A 16,726-nucleotide genomic window follows, 5' to 3' on the forward strand; every position below is an offset into this window, starting at 1 on the left:
ACATGCTCTCTTTGGTTAACCTTATCTACTCCCTGAGGTTAAATTATCATCTCTAGTTAAATGACTCACTATCCATAGACCCACCCTCAGTCTCTACCTGAACTTCATTTCGAAATGCCTCAGAGACATCTCAAACTCAACATATTGAAACTGAACTCATGACCTTTTCCCCAAATCCCTTTTCTTCCAAACTTACTGATTTCTGTCAAAGCACAGACAACAGTCTCCCAGGTTCATAACCTGTCCACTGTCCTCTGCTATTCATTCTGTCTCACTTCATATATCTAATCGGTTACCAGATATATGGGATCCATATGCTGACCATGTTATATTCCTTTACTCAACCTACTTCAGTGACTTCCTATTGGCTGCAGGCTCTCCTTTCTCACCGCATGTTACTCTTCCCTGCCCCATCGTCCCCATCCCCGGGGTAATCCTGCCACACTGGGTCCTCATGGATGACCCTGCCATCTCCCAACTCTGAGCCTTTGCATAAGCAGTGGTGTTTGCCTGAATGCACTCCCTCTTTAGCGCCACCTCCTAGAGCCCCCCCCCCCCATCTTCCTTTGAGGTATAGCTCAAGCACCACCTTCTACATGAAGCCTTTCCTGATCCCTCCATTAATGCCATCCTCCCAAATCACATGCAACTACACATTGTAGTTGTCCCCTTTAGGCTGCATGTCTTTGTCTGTACTTGTCATTTCTGCCACTGGGCAGTGTGTCCCTTTAGAGCAGTGTGGCTGCACTCATGGCACTAATACTCCTAGCACCAGGTACAGAGCTGGGACTCCAGCAGGGACTGAATATTGGACTGATTAATGTCTCCTTTGACAGGAGACAGGCTTGAAGGTTTGCAAAGCACTTTACCAATATTACCTCCTTTCATCCTTCCAACCTAGTATTGTCCCCCGTTTACACATGAGGAAATTGCAGCTGACAGAGGCAGACACAAAGCTACTAAGTGCCTGGAGCAGGATCTGAACTCTAGCCTTCCTGACTCCAGTGCCACCTCACTGCCTCGGGGATCCCCAAATTCAGAGTTGGATAAACCAAACAATAAATGGGCTTCAGAGTCTGTCCTTCATTTAGTCTTTATTGAGCAATTCCAAACTTGACCTTTACAATCTCCTGATTTTCAGACCACTTTGCTGCTGACATTAAACCCTTTGTCCAGCAGAGGGGGTTGCTGCTACAGAAATTGGCTACACTGTACTAGCCCTGCCATATGTGTTGCCCATTCCTGAAGCCCGCCTCATAAAGCCACAGCAGAGATCTCTCAACACTGCCCTAAAATGGTCAACGCCCCCTTTGCCCAGTACCTGGAGGTGCCAGAGCTCTCTGGCAGAGTTGCATCCAGACTGACAGGGCTGTTACTGTTCCTCTCGCTGCTCTCATAGCCAGATTCCATCCTCTGGATTAATTGAGGATGCTGGTCCATAAGATGAATACCAGGTCGGGGTTGGCCCCAGTTCTTGTGCCTTAGGCTTGGCCCATTGGTTTTGGAGTCATAGGCAGTTGGTTTGTTTAGTTCATTTGAGGTACACTCTTTAGCTAGCCAAACCAAAGAACAAAAGTGGGACAAAAAGGGTGGATTTAGCGTTATTTAATTAACATCCAAAGGTACTCCTGAGCACCTGGAACCCAAAAAAGAGCCAAATGATGGCCCTTCCGTATCACCACCATACCCCCCAGGTTACACGGGCACATGACTACTCACTAATAATGCTACATAACCAAAAAGAAGCCACATATAGGGGTAGTAATGTACTTTGCGGGACTTCACTGTCAAGGGCACCATCATCCTCCCATTTACCCAGCAACACACACAGGTGTCATCCTTGAATCATCATTCTCTCCCAATTCCCATATTCAATCAGTTGCCAATCCTATGTAATCTATGTTTGTAACATCTCTAATATATGACTCTTTCTCTCCTCTGACACTGCCACCACCCTGATGTGGGCCCTTACATCTATACTACTGCAACAGCCTGTTAACTGGTCTCCATACCTCAAGTCTCACCCCACTCCAGTCCATCCTCCTCTCAGCTGTCAAAGTGATCTTCCTGAGACCTTGTCACCTCCCTGTTCAATAAACTCCAGTGGCTCCCTATCACTTCCAGGATTAAATATAAAATCCTCTTTTAAAGACCTTCATAGCCTGGCCCCTTCTTACCTTTCCAGTCTTCTCACACTTTTACTGCCCACCACATATTCTACAATCCAGTGACACTCAACTCCCCGTTGTCCTTTGCTCATGACACTCCATCTCCCAACTAGCTGTCCCCTCTGCCTGGAATTTTCCCTCTCCTCATCTCCACAGGCTGGCTTCCTTAAAGTTTTAGCTCAAACTCAACTTACGCATGACATTTTTCCCAATCTCCCTTAATGCTGGAGCTTTCTCTTGGATAATATCTTTAATTTACCCTGTCTATATCTTGTTTGTGCATGACTGTTGATATGTTGTCTCCTCCATTAGACTATGAGCTTCATGAGGGCGAGTACTGTTTTTACTTTTCTCTGTATCCTCACTAGTGTGCAGTACAGTACTTGAGACACAGTAGACACTTAATAAATGCTTCTTCATTGGCTGCTAATCCATTTAGAAAACATGGATTCTACATATGTGGTCACACTAAGTCAACTTTGTCCCCCTGCCCAATCCCTCCCCTACTAGCCCCTTACCTGGGTCCTCAGAGAATGGACTGAGCTGGGTATAGCCACAATGCTTCCTTTTGTCCTTACTGAAGATGCTGTCAATATTCAGAGACTCACGTTTAGGTCTCCATGTTGGACGGTACTTGCTGGATGAACTGGATTTAGACTCACTGCTGGTGCTCTCCACTTCCCAGTCCTGACAGTGCAAGGGTAGGCTCCGAGGGGGTCGTTTTTCAGCGTGGTCAACTTTTCCCACACAGGGAGATCCTTGGTTGGTTTGGGAAGTCAGGGATGGTCTGTTATGGATGATATTGCTAACTGTTTCTTTAAAATCCTTTAGTCTGTTGGTGCTGCTGGGTGGCTTTGGGGCACTCCTTGGCGCTTGCTTCTCCTTCAGTGTTTCTCCTAAAGTCCATGGATGAACCAGCACAAACACACACCCTTGTATTACACTAGTAGAATCATTACAAATATCCCCTTAATGCTATACCTACATGGGTACTATGAACAAGAAGATACAGATTTCATCAGCTCAAGAAGTGGCAAGGATGGCCAGTGAGGAAACAAGGGCAATGACTGACCTTCACTGTGGTACCCAGAGGACTGTGGCTCATCACCTCTCCTCCGACTCCGACCGGAGTTCCTCTTCCGTTCTGTCAACGAACCCTTTTTGGCTATGTGCTTCTGGTTACATTCACTGTCAGTCAGATGTCCTGAAAGAAGAGGGAATGTGAGGGGGAGAGCAGAAACATGTAGCTACTCCCATTGTACTCTTGAAAGCAAGACTTACCTGACCCTGACTCCCACCTTGGCCAATTTTGAGACCTTGCAGTGCCCAATTTCAACATCCTAATTCATCACCATCTACTTCTATGTAAAATCAAATCAGATAATATTGCAAACCACTTAACACAGTGCCTGGGAACATAATTGGTACCTAATAAAAGCTCATTCCATTCCCTTTCTTTTCCCTTGATAACATGTTAGGATTGAGGGTTGTCTAATTTTGCTTGTTTATTTTCACACTCTAAATAAAAAAAAAACACAGGTTGGCTCACCACTTTTAAAAGTGAGATGCAAACTAAACTTTGGATCCAATGTTACTCAAAGGGCCACAACCTTTACCCACAGTCAGAATTGTCAGGACCTGGCATTTAACTTTTATCCTTCATGCAACATTTAAATAAAAGGAAAACAAAAGCAAGGCAACTTAAAGGAACCAAGTTCTCAACAAACAGTAAAAACTGAAAGTAAAAACCTGGCCTGACTCAGCAACACTAGTAGCCCAACCTCCATCACTACCTGGATCTTCAGGTATTTTCCTGAAGATAACAATACAAAGGGGACAGCATCACCCACGTACACTACCCTACCCAAAGGTCATTGCTTGTGAACAAGCTATACTGTACTTAGCAATTAGATATGAGAGAAAGTGGAGAAACATAAAAAACAGGTGTGAAAATAGAGACGGTAAGACAGATAAAGGAAAAGGAGGAAGGAAATGAATCTTTTTTGACTAAGTGGATGAAAAATGATCATCTTATATGTGTTTTTTTATTTTCATTTTTTTAACCTATACCAATGTCCACCACACATACTGCCCGCCTTTTTAGAAAGCACCAGTTTGGGATTAGGGGGATAGGAAATGGGAGGGTAGACCTGATTTCATGAGTGTGAGAGAATGGATGGAAACTCCCTCCACCAATGAATATTAGCAAATATATTTTTAATTTAATAATATTAGAGAGTAGCTGAGGGGCACTGAAGTTAAGTGACTTGCCCACGGTCACAAAGACCATATGTGTCAAACACAGGACTCAAACACTTCTTGTCTTCTAGGCTGGTCCCACACTTCCTGTCACATAATTGTCACCCATTTTATTGAGTGCCGGTCTTTTCATCAGGAATGTTTGAAAGTCTCCTATTTCATTGAATATCCATTTTTCCCCTGAAAGATTATGCTCAGCTTTGCTGGGTAGGTGATTCTTAGTTGTATTCCAAACTCCTTTGCTTTTCAGAACTTCATATTCCAAGCCTTCCACTCCTTTAATGTAGAAGCTACTAAATCCTGTGTAATCCGGACTGGCTCCATGGTATTTGAATTCTTTTTTTCTGGCTGCTTGCAGCATTTTCCCCTTGACCTGAGAGCTCCAGAATTTGGCTATAATATTCCTAGGAGTTTTCATTTTGGGATCTCTTTCGGGAGATGATCAGTGGATTCTTTCAATTACTCTTTTACCCTCTGGTTCTAGGATATCAAGGGTAGTTTTCCTTGATAATTTCTTTAAATATGATGTCTAGGCCCCTTTTTTGAATATGGTTTTTAGATAGTCCAATAATTCTTAAATGATCTCTCCTGGATCTATTTTCCAGGTTAGTTGTTTTTCCAATGAGGTAGTTTACATTTTTTCCTATTTTTTCATTCTTTTGATTTTGTTTGATTGACTCTTGATGTCTCATAGAGTCATTAGCTTCCACTTGTCCAATTCTAATTTTTAAGGAGATATTTTCATCAATTAGCTTTTGTACCTACTTTTCCAACTGGCCAATTCAGCTTTTTAAGGACCTGTTTTCTTCAGTGAATTTTTGTACTTCCTTTTCCTTTTGGCCAATTCTACTTTTTAAGGAGTTTTCTTTTTCCAAGTTATTGACACTTTTTTCACGATTCTCTTGCATAACTCTCATTTCTCTTCCCAATTTTTCTTCTACCTCTCTAATTTGATTTTTAAAATCCTTTTTGATTTCTTCCAGGAAGACTTTTTGGGCCTGAGACTAATTCATACTTTTCTCTTTGAAGCTTCACATGTGGGTGTTTTGACACTGTTGTCTTCTTCTGAGATTGTGTTTTGATCTTCCCTATTGCTATAGTAGATTTCTATGGTCAGGGCTTTTTTTCCCCTCATTTTCCCCTTATTTCCTTTTAAAGTTGAGCTCTGCTCCTGCGGCACTATACCGAGCTTCTTGCAGGGGGAATGGGGAGGCAGTAGTGGCAGGAGTCTGATTACTAGTCTGCTCCAGATTTTGGGGGCTGGTGGTTCGAAGTTACTCTCAGATCACTTGGCCAAGTCTAGCCGGCTGCAACCAGGGCTTTGGGCCTAGCAGGCCAAACTGGATCTTTTCTCTCCCCTTCCTCTTTTTATTCCTTTCCTCTCCCTCTTTCTCTTTCCTCCCTGAACACACTGTGCTTTCCTTCCTCTTGACCTTTGCTCATGTTGTTCCTTCTGTCTACAATGGTGTTCCCTCCTTGCCTGTTGAAATTTTTTCATTTTTTTCTAGTCAAATTTCTACCTCTCTCTTAAAGCCTAACTCAAATGCTTCTTCCTCCAGAAAATCCTCCATGAGTCTCCTGCTTGGTAATAATATGTGTCTTTAGATCTTACATGTTATTTTATTTTATAGTCACCCAATGTGCTCTTCATGTAACATTGTGAGTTACCTGTTTCAGTATCTGATACCTTTATTAGACCACAGATTCTTCATGGACTAGGACTATGTCTTACTTAAACTTTCTCTCTCTCCCAGTACCAACCAGTATGCTTTGTACCCAATAGTCACTGAAATGTCTGTTGTATCATTCTGAGTACTAGGGAGAAAGCAGCTTTGATCTGTGGGTAAGGGCTGAGGTAGTACCCAAGTTATTCAAAAGGAATAAATACAGTGTTTTTTAAGGGCACAGAGGCAACCGATGATTGCATGGCAAAGTAAAAGTAAGGTATAAAAACAATGCCTATGTTCCCAGAAACTTATTTACTGAGCCTACATTTTCATATGGAATCTTGTACACTGAATAGCTTTTAGAAAGTAACAGTTTGGCTAAAGTGTAGAAGGGATTGACAGGAGATAAAACTAGAAAAGTAGAACAGTATAACACTGAAAGGCCTTGAACATCAAGCAGAGGAATTTAAATTTTGATAGTTAAAATAAGGAACCACTGAAGATTTTTGAGCAAAGGAGTAACATGGCCATATCTTTGTGTAAGAAAGATTATTCTGGCAGAAATGGGTAGCCTGAATTAGACAGAGAAGGGAGCAGAGGCAGGGAGATACTAGGATGATGCTATAATTGTTGAGGAAAGTGGTACTGAGGGACTATATTCAGGGTATTAGCACCGGAAGAGAATTAGCAATATTCTAATGGGATAAGAGAGGCCAAAGAGAAAAAAAGAATCATCAAAGTTATGAACATGAGAACAAGTTGACTCATTTTGCCACAGGTTTAGGAGAAAAGATAAAGGACTGTGTTTTGGACATGCAGTGTTTGAGGTGTTGATAGGATATCCAAGTGCAGATGTCCTGCAGGGAGTTATGAGTCTCAGGTTAAGAAAAGAACTACCTCAGTGTTACAGTAATTAAGGTGGGACTTTTTTTACTGTTTTCTCTCTTGAAGTACTTATTTAATCAAGTGCCCTTAATGAGTCCAGCCTTTCTTTCTTTGATTAAATCAGGAATCTTTGATGATCTCCGTACCTCAAGGGAAAGCCTAGTTTACATGGGTTTCAGTCACGTTTGTGACACCAGAAGCTTTTAGGTCACAGGGGTTTGAGTCACATGTTGTGACACCCTTTGACCCTGAACAGGGTATATAAACTCAGAGGTTGGTGTTTTTCCTTTGTGGCTCACTCATGGAAGGAGTGTTGAGACTCTGGGTAAGCCATTATAACTGCCCCCACCCCCACCCCCCGCTTTGCTAACACAGTCCCACTGGTTCTTTGGTAACTATTGTGATTTAGTCAGACAGATAAGAGGCCTGTCTGTTGATTCATGTTTATTTCCTCTGTTTATATAATGTATTTTTGTAATTTGTTTGTATCTGCTCTGAAGTTCAGGGTGCTGGCTTTTCCTCCTGAACTAAGTGAATGATATTTGTATGTTTGATTAAAGTGAGATTGTTAATCCCTTAAAGTTACTTTCCTTAGTAAAGCAGATCAAAGAACCTGTGCTGGCAGCTCTTGTTGCTGGTTTTGTTGGGTCTTACACTCCAACAGCTGCTGCTAGCCAAATTGTTGTTACACTCAGCTTCGGAAATATAGATTCTGGAGTCATAGCAGTGGCAGATGAAGCCATGGAAGTAAGCCAAATTTCCAATAGGGAACAAGGAGAAAGAAGAAAGGGCCAAGAAGAGGCAGGCCCTTTGAGTACATCCCCAAGAAAGAGTCGGAGGAAGAGGAGCAAACACAGAATACCAAGGAGAGGTTAGAGAAGTAGGGGAACCATAAGAGAACAGTGTTTCTGAAGCCAAGGAAAAAGGGAATATCTAGCACTATCAATAACTACAACAGAGGTTAAGAAAAATGAGAATTGAAAACAAAAGCCATTGAATTTATTAATTGGTCACTGGTTACTTTGGAAAGAGTAGAATGACAGAAATGGAAGCCTGATTTGCAAATGATTGAAGAGAAAGTGGGGCAGCTAGGTGGTGCAATAGAGGGAGCACTGGGCCTGGGATTCAGCTTCCTGAGTTCAAATCTGGCCTTGGACACTTAGTAGCTGTGTAACCCTGGGCAAGTCACTTAACTCTGTTTGGCTCAGTTTCCTCATCTGTAAAATGAGCTGGAAATGGAAATGGCAAAACTCCGGTATCCAGTATCTCTGCCAAGAAAACTCCAAATGGGGTCATGAAGGGTTGGACATGACTGAAACAATAGAACTTTGAAGAGAAAGAGGGTTATGAGGAAGTAGAGCCATCAGGTGCAGGTAGCAATTTCAAAAAGGGTGGGCCAATGGCTGGATGGGGCAAAAAGGTTAAGGGAAGGAATTTTTAGGAATGGAGAAATATGATCATGTTTGTAGGCATATAGGGTGGAGCTAATGGTAAGGCATAAGATACATGACTGTATTCCAGTAAGGTCCTAGAGAAGTCAGGGAAATGAAATTAAGGGACTAAATAGAGGGATTAGCCTTACTGAGAAGGAGGATCATTTCTCTGTAATGGCAGGGAAGGAGGAAAGGTAATGCTGCTGAGACAAACCGAGGAAGTTTATGTTAGATGGGCTCTATCTCCTCTAAGCAGAATAAAGGGCCTGTTCATAAGCTCTAAGTATAGAGGATAGGAAGGATTCACAAAAATGAATAACCTAATTATAGATCATCTGCTCCTCTCCATGACTGAAAAAAATGGCAGGCAGATGGACAGGTCTCCCCCTTCTATCCACAAACCTGTTCTTTACCTTATAGTCCCCTCTCTCAGGACTCTTCATACAGAAATACTAAAGTAGAAATGCAAACAGAACCACGTGTATGCACACACAGAATTGTCAGGGCACTAAAAGATCAGAATAGAGAGTCAGAAGGACAGCGACAACCTTCATGTCCAATGGCTTTCAATGACTTGTGCCTAAACGGGTCCGTGTAATGAGAAATCATCCTTTCAAGGTTGCTCCTTGACATTTTTAAACCCCCACTCCTCTTTCTTATATCAAGCAGAGTTGTTTCAGTTTCTTCTTGGAGTAGCCTCACTAGACAATTTCAGTGCTTCCATCCTCCTACCTGGGACTCTAGTGACTGTTGTATTGAACCAGATGAGCCTCTTCCTTCATTACCCCCACAAGCTTCCTACCTGTGTCCCGACTGCTCTGAGATAAAGAGTCATTCTCCACGTTGTAGATCACTGTCCCCTGGGAATCAGATGAGAAGTGACTGACCACAGACTCATGGTGGGAGTGTTTGCAGGGATAGCTGTCTGTTGATGAATCTGTCCGGGTATCACTGGAGATGGAAGGCTCCCTCCCTGAAGAAAGGAGGGGATACAGAGGCAGGGCATGAAGAATGAGACAGAAATGTCAACAGAGGTCCAAATGCCAAAGTCAAAGCCTCCCAAGACAAATGCGCTACAAGGTTACATGCAGACCCTGGCTAACAGAGGACCTATTTAAACAAAAAGCTGGTGAAATCCTAGTTTTAATTTATGAAAACCCCCAGGGCTTTGGGGGAACATATGAGTTCAGAAGTAGAGAAAGGGAATTACCTGCAAAAAAGAGGGCCAGCTTTTTGAAACGAATCATAATGGTTTCCCTGCCTCCAAAATCTTCCCGCACAATTTTTTTTTCATTTTGCTTTGTAAAGGGAAATTATACTGACTGAAATTCTAACAATTAGAGATTCATGTGGGTTAACAAGTATTCTTATTATTTGTTTTAGTAAGCATTTAATGACTTAGGTGAATTATTTACATAGAAACAGAAATTAATTTAATTAGATTATTTTGTTCCTGACACCTAGGAAGACTTGTATTAGAAAAGTAAATGAAGTTTTTTGTGTGGAGAGTCTAGAAGTTGTAGAGTGGGAAGATAGTGGATGTTTAAACCATGGACTAATAATAATAGAATTATAGCTAACATTTATATGGTACTCATTATGAGCCAGGTACCGGACTAGTTGCTTTTCTTTTGATAATTATCATTTGATCTTCACAACAACCTTGGGAGGTATGTGCTATTATCCCTGTTTTACAGGTGAGGAAACTAAGGCAAGCAGAGGCTAAGTGACTTGCCCAGGGTCACACAGCTAGTAAATTTCTGAGGTTGGATTTGAACTCAGGTCTTCCTGACTCTAGGCCTGGTGCTTTAACCACTGCACCATCTAGAGACCTAGCAGATAGTCTGGAAGACTATGGATTTAGGAGAACTTAAAGACATTGTTGATTATCTCCATCTTAGAATGTATGTATCTTATTTGTACAAAGTAAGCATGTTGTTTCCCCCCTCTAGATAGAGACCATCTTTTGCTTTTCTTTGTAGTCCTAGCTCTTAGCACCCTAGGTGCTTAATAAATGCTTATTGATGGATTGACAATGGATTCCAGGAGAAAAGATGAGATAGCGATGTCGAAAGAGAGCTGAAAGGATGCCAGTGGCAAATTGTGCTTATTTCAAATTTTTGCCAAGGGCTACCTAGCCCCAGGCCAGGATGAGGGGAGGATAATCTCTTCCTCTTCCCCAGATCAGAGGTCCAACTTTTTAAAATAGATACCTTAGGAATGAATTTCTACAAGATAGCCTGTTCATGTAGTGGGATCTGGCTATACTACATTTGGACCTTGTAATCAAAAATATTTCATCACTAGCAAAAATACCACATTTTGTTATCAATCACACTGGTCTTTTCTAAGACACAGCTCCTTGGATATGACTAATGATGAGAAGTCAGCTTTCTATATCAATATCACCATACTAGTTAATGCTGTTTCTATTACAGGCTGAATATTTTAGCTTTAACCAATAGGATTTTCTTTTTTGCATTCTTTTTCAATTAATTGTATTTCAAGCTTCTTAATTAATTTTAATTTGTTTAAAAATTCCTTTCTGCTTTGGGTTCTAGCATGTTAGTTTGGCTCTGGGTCAAATGAGAAGCTGATCCAACACAGGACCCTCTAGGAAGGCCTTGGTCATTTGGATGGAACTATCCTGTGATGCCAAATTTGAAACTGACTGAGAGGCTACCATGCAGCAAACTCCATATAGCATCCTTTCAATTCATGCTAGTCCACATGCTAATAAGTTTGGAGAGTCATCTGGATATTCAATGGACATGTCTAAAAGTTATAAGAAAAAACAAGATTAAAGTTGCTTACCCGAGTCTTCACTATCATAGCATGTCCTACTGTATGACTGGGGCTCCATCTGAGGGGGCAAATCCTGGGTAGATACCGGGGTACCTCGGGGGTCAGCATAGAGCAACAGCAGAGGCTGATAATGTCCCTTGATGCATTTGGTTACCACATCCTTCCACTTGGGCCCAATCTGAAGCAGAGATAATCAGAAGAGTAAGAATTTACTCTTTACCTTTGTAGTTCAAAGTACTTAAGGAATCAAAGCATGTCCAAGCTAGAAGAGATCTGAGAAATTATCTTCTCTAACCTCATTTTATAGATGAAAAAACTGAGGCCCAGAGAAGAGAACTGGCTTGTTCAAGATAAGCCTTAAAGCCAATCTTCAGAATCCAAGACCAGTACTCATAGGATCACAAACTGAGAACTGGAGAGGACCTCAGAGCCCATTGACTCCAACAGATAACAAAACTGAGGTCCAGAGAAGTCTTGTCCAAGGTCGCAGAGGGTGACTGACAGAGGCAGCTTATGCTGCTGTCTTCCTAGGTCTCCTGTGTGTCCTGGGCATCTTTCCTGCTATTCTTTGTACATTACAGCCATTCTGTATGGATTCTAGCTTGGTACATTAACACGAGCACTTCATTCCCTGCCATCTCTTTTTCAAGTTGTAGTGCTCTTAATTTGATCTGCAAGATTCTAGGCAAATATACATTTGCTAGCTCTTACTAAATTCACTCCATCTCCGGCCAAGAGCTAGTTAAAACTATATTTTAAAACTAAGTCAAACTGCTCAGAAAGATGATTGAGCCATTCAGTCAAAACAATGTGTTAGGAGTCAGCTTTGCTCCTAGTTCTAAAGACTGACAAGAGACAACAGAGGCAGTAACCCAACAACATTCCCAAGTCAACCCTGCCCTGAGCACTAAACCAGTTGTGTTTTCAGCAAAGACGAGGTATTTGTAAAGTGCTTAGAACAGGGCCTGGCACAGAGTAGGCACTATATAAATGTTTATTCCCCCCCTCACCTCCTTCCCCTTTAGCAGCCAAACTGCTCCTCATCTTGTTTCGGCATAGAGCCCTCCAAAACATACTGAGAAGTAAAAGGAAATCAAGACAATTTCTATATTTCTTAGTACCCTAACAATGAAGCCATTTACTGTTTATTATTTACATATCCACTATTACTGGAAATTTATCACATTGTTCCTAATTATGGTTATAATTAACACTCCTCCTAGGCAATATCTTATCACAATGGGGTTAGTATTTCATTCCATACTAGCTATTTAATTTGCCACAGCTATGGAACCTCTGGTCTTCCAGGTATAGTTTCCAAAATGTTTCCCTGTCCTCTGTACAACGTTTGAGAGAGTCTCCATCCCCCTAATAAGAATATGACTTCCTGTTGCCTATTGTTGTTGGTTTTTTTTGGCAGGCAATTGGGGTTAAGTGACTTGCCCAAGGTCATACAGCTAGTACATGTGTCAAGTGTCTGAGGCCGGATTTGAACTCAGGTCCTCCTGACTCCAGGGCCGATGCTCTACTCACTATGCCACCTAGCTGCCCCTGTGCTGCCTACTGCTAAAGAGATTTGATGCTGCCCAGAACCAGCCAAGACTTCACTCAGTAATGAGTCCAGCATTTACAATTCTGTGCTCTACTCAACTCAAAGATAAAAATCCCTGAGTCTTTTATCTAAAAACACATGTCTGTGACCTGAACCTAAACTGGTCTTATATGGTTCCAATGGGGATTTTTCCCCACTGTTTTACAATGGTTTTCAAATACTTATGGTGAACTAACTTCTAAGTCCTGGAAATCAGACTGTTCAACCCAATCCAATTCAATAAAAGTTTATTAAGTGCTTACTATGTGCCAGGCACTATACTAAGCACTGAAATTACAATGAATAAAAAGAAAGACAATCCCTGCCCTCAAAGAGCTTATAATCTAATGGGGAGAGACAACACACAAAAGGAGGCAGGAAAACAGGGGTAGGAGTGGGAAAGGGGAGGCTGGGAACATCTTGTTTCATGGAGTTGAAACCAGGCAGAACAGCAGATGCAGAGTGGAGTGAGCTGAGATGAGAGTCCCCGGTTTCTGCTCTCTATAAAGGAAGGCTTTGACAAGAGTCTGGTACTTCACCTTCTAGCCCTACAATCAGAGAGGAGAAGAGGCTGAGGGAGGTGGTGTCAATCAAGGCTTGAGTTAGCAGCATGGTGATGAGATGAGATTAGATTGGGCAAGCGAGGTGGTATAGTGGATAGAATATCAGGCCTGAAGTCAGGAAGACTTATCTTTCTGAGTTCAAATCTGGCCTCAGACTGCTGTGTAATGCTGGGAAAATCACTAAATCCTGTTTGCCTCAGGTTCCTCATTTGTAAAATGAGCTGGAGAAGGAAATGGCAAACCACTCCAGTACCTTTAGCAAGAAAACCCCAAATTGGGTCACGACTGAACAACAACAATGAGACTCAAGGTGATGAGCTTAACCTGGGGGCGGATCTTGTTCATGGAGCTGAAACCAGACAGGGCAGCAGAAGTATCTGTTGAGTACCTATTAGAAAATTCAGCCTCGTGTCTGGCAGGTGGAAAGACACTAAAGTATAAAACACAATGTCTCTGTTTTCAAGAAGCTTACAATCTAGCTGAGGAGAACAGGAAAAAATATACATTAAGAGCAACAATCCAAGTATGCCTAACAAATATATGATTCAAAACCTTGCTGAAATGGCAAGGTAGCTCAAAGAAGAGACAAAATGGGCATGTGACAGGCAAATCTAACAATTGCATCTCCTCAGATTCTGATAAACAGCTCAGGACCTTGAGCCTGAGCCACAGGAAAAACAGAACACCCACATACCCCAGCCCTGCTTCCAGCCTGGAAGGCCCCTTGAGTCAGAGGATTTTAGGAGCTAAGATTTGAAAACTTAACTGTGTGATCCTTGGCAAATCACTTAAAGCCTCTGTGCCTCAAGTTCCTCATCTATAAAATATGGATAATACCACTTATCTCACAAGTTTGTTGTGAGGCTCAAATGAAATAATGTATGTAAACTGCTTTTCAAACCATAAAGTAGTAAACATATGTCAGGTGTTATTATGATAATATTCCACACAAAGCATTTGGATTTTCCTACCTCTTTTACATGGGCATCATCAAAATACATCCATTTGCGGATCTTTGTTTGGAAAAAGAAAGTAGAATAATGTTTGCCATAATAACAGATCATTCCCACTAAATACAATTCAGACTGCTTGGCTCGGTCATCTGTTACTCTGAAAAACAGCTGCAAAAAAGCAAGAGAAAAGGAAAAGCCATTATATACACAGCACTCTCAGAGTATTTCTCATCAGTCTCAATGTTTTTATAAACATTTCTTAATTAATATTCATAAAACTACTAACTCTTCCCTCCCTTGGTCAATAAGATCATTATTTTGATAACTACAACAGGAGAATAGGAAATGGAGAGGGCTCTCCTTTAGGAATGAGCCGGAAAAAGTAAAAAGTAGGGAAAGGAGAAAAGATAAAGGGAAAATGAGGTGGGTGAAAATGGGAAGAAAGGAAGTAAAAGCGGTACAACCAACACGAATTTTGAGATGAGAGCTTCCAAAAGGAGTAGGCTTCTCTTCTAGAGACCATCACTGACTTGTATAAGAATAGAATGTAGGAAATCAGGAAATGAACAAACAACCTAGCAATACTGTCTATTTCTTTTCAAGTCAATACTTCCCCATCTCTAACGCTATTTGTTAGCTGCCCCACAATTAATGAACTTTCAACTGACAGCATGGCAGTATAAGATCGATCCCAAGTAACTCTTTTCTGTCAGTCCAATCAACATTTACTAAGCACCTCAGTGACAAGCACTGTGCTAGGTACTCTTGGGGATATAAAGCTGTAAGAGGTTTAGTCCTTATGATCTAGTTGAAAAGATGAGACAAAAACAGAAACCTTAAGAAAATTAAGTCAAATGTAGGACAAACAATAACTACTTTGGAAATTTTGAGAAGGTAAATGATATTGGTGGCTGAAATAATCAGGGAGAACTTGACCTGTGCGAGAGGACCTAGAACATAATCTCAGATATTTATTATCAAAATGGCCTCCTAAAGTATTCAGTAACCTCCTGATCCCTTCAGTCACATGATGCCTGGGAGTAGCAAGGGCCCCCTACAACACTAGCACTACTTCCAGCCTTTTCCCCACAGCTCTTGTCTAGGGAAGCAGCCCTTGGGGAAACTCAATTTGGACCGGCTTTCCCAGGTGCTACAGACCATGCCTCCTTGGGAGGCATAGCTACTGAAGACATGGAAAAGAAAATTCTCACCCCTAGAGGCCTTGGCTCTGTTAAATGGTCTAACATTAGAAACAAGTTTATCGATGTAAATAACACTAAAGAAGCAGCACTAGTATCTGCTTTGCTGTTGTGCCCTAAGCACTACTGAGCCTCACCATCTGACTCACAACTGAAACCCCCTATAGGCATTGTCTCCTCCTTGAGAGCAAAATGCTATTTGTATCCCCAGTGTTGTACACATAGTAAGTTCTTAATAAATGTTTTTCAACCATCCATCCAAACTGTATTCTCCTGGCAAGGAGATTTTCACTCTATTTTTGTTCTAAATCCTCCTTTTTTAGAGGGTCTCATTTCAAAATTCATGTTGGCCATGTCCCTTCAACTTCCTTTCTTCCCATCTTCACCCACCTTATTTTCCCTTTATCTTTTCCCCTTTCCCTACTTTTTACTTTTTCAGGTTTATTCCTAATGGAGGGCCCCTTCCACTTCCCATATTCCCATTGTAGTTATCAAAATAATGATCTTATTGACCAAGGGAGGGAAAAGTTAGTAGTTTTACAACTATTAAGAAATGTTTATAAACCTTACCTTAACTGGCAGAGAATCTAATTCATATCCATAGCTTAGCTGTATTCAACTTGGTTGACACAGTCCTGTGCCAATAAAGTCCTGTTTCTGAAGTCTTTTCCCCCATATACTTTCCGGAATATCACCACTGAGAGATTGCTGATCACTTCCACTTGCTCCCATCCTCCTTCTCTTCTCAACGGGCACTAGGCTCCATAACCACATTCTGCTCCTCCCTGTCTTCCAACATTACTACTCCAATAAAGTTCACTGGTACTCTTTGGTCTTTTCTCCAGATTAAGTCCCATGGCTGGAATAGCACAGTATTGGGCATGTAATAGAAGCTCAATTTAAAAAAATCAATTAAGCAACAAGTATTTATTAGCCAGCCTATATCCTACATCTTTCCTATCCTTTAAGGTCCACCTTGGTCTACTGCTTCAACAAAGGTTTTCCTGCCAATTATTCAAATGGGGTACTGGACTTTTCCTCATTTAACATACAGGAAACTCTCTTGAATATATGAACTGTTATGCAAATTATGCTATAGAAGTTTGTGGGCAAAGATATTCTCTCTTCTATGTTCAATATCAACTACCATAAAACAATACCAAGTCCATAGGATTTCAGATCAATGTCCAAGGGAAATGAGAC

General features: G+C 41.4%; 1 protein-coding gene across 3 annotated transcripts in view; it reads right to left on the reverse strand.

Annotated features, from left to right (window-relative positions):
• USP54 (ubiquitin specific peptidase 54) overlaps positions 1-16,726 on the reverse strand; it is a 66,947-nt gene that overhangs the window by 26,244 nt on the left and 23,977 nt on the right. For all 3 annotated transcript variants that reach the window (XM_036735172.1, XM_036735174.1, XM_036735173.1), the window contains exons 8-13: positions 14,343-14,492; positions 11,227-11,395; positions 9,215-9,385; positions 3,241-3,372; positions 2,687-3,064; positions 1,322-1,553 (exon numbers count right to left, since the gene is read on the reverse strand). In XM_036735172.1, the coding sequence (XP_036591067.1) occupies positions 1,322-1,553; positions 2,687-3,064; positions 3,241-3,372; positions 9,215-9,385; positions 11,227-11,395; positions 14,343-14,492 (1,232 nt within the window). The remainder of the gene's footprint in view (positions 1-1,321; positions 1,554-2,686; positions 3,065-3,240; positions 3,373-9,214; positions 9,386-11,226; positions 11,396-14,342; positions 14,493-16,726) is intronic.

This window comes from Trichosurus vulpecula, chromosome 8, assembly GCF_011100635.1.
Source record: "Trichosurus vulpecula isolate mTriVul1 chromosome 8, mTriVul1.pri, whole genome shotgun sequence".
In the NCBI taxonomy this organism is placed as follows: domain Eukaryota; kingdom Metazoa; phylum Chordata; class Mammalia; order Diprotodontia; family Phalangeridae; genus Trichosurus; species Trichosurus vulpecula.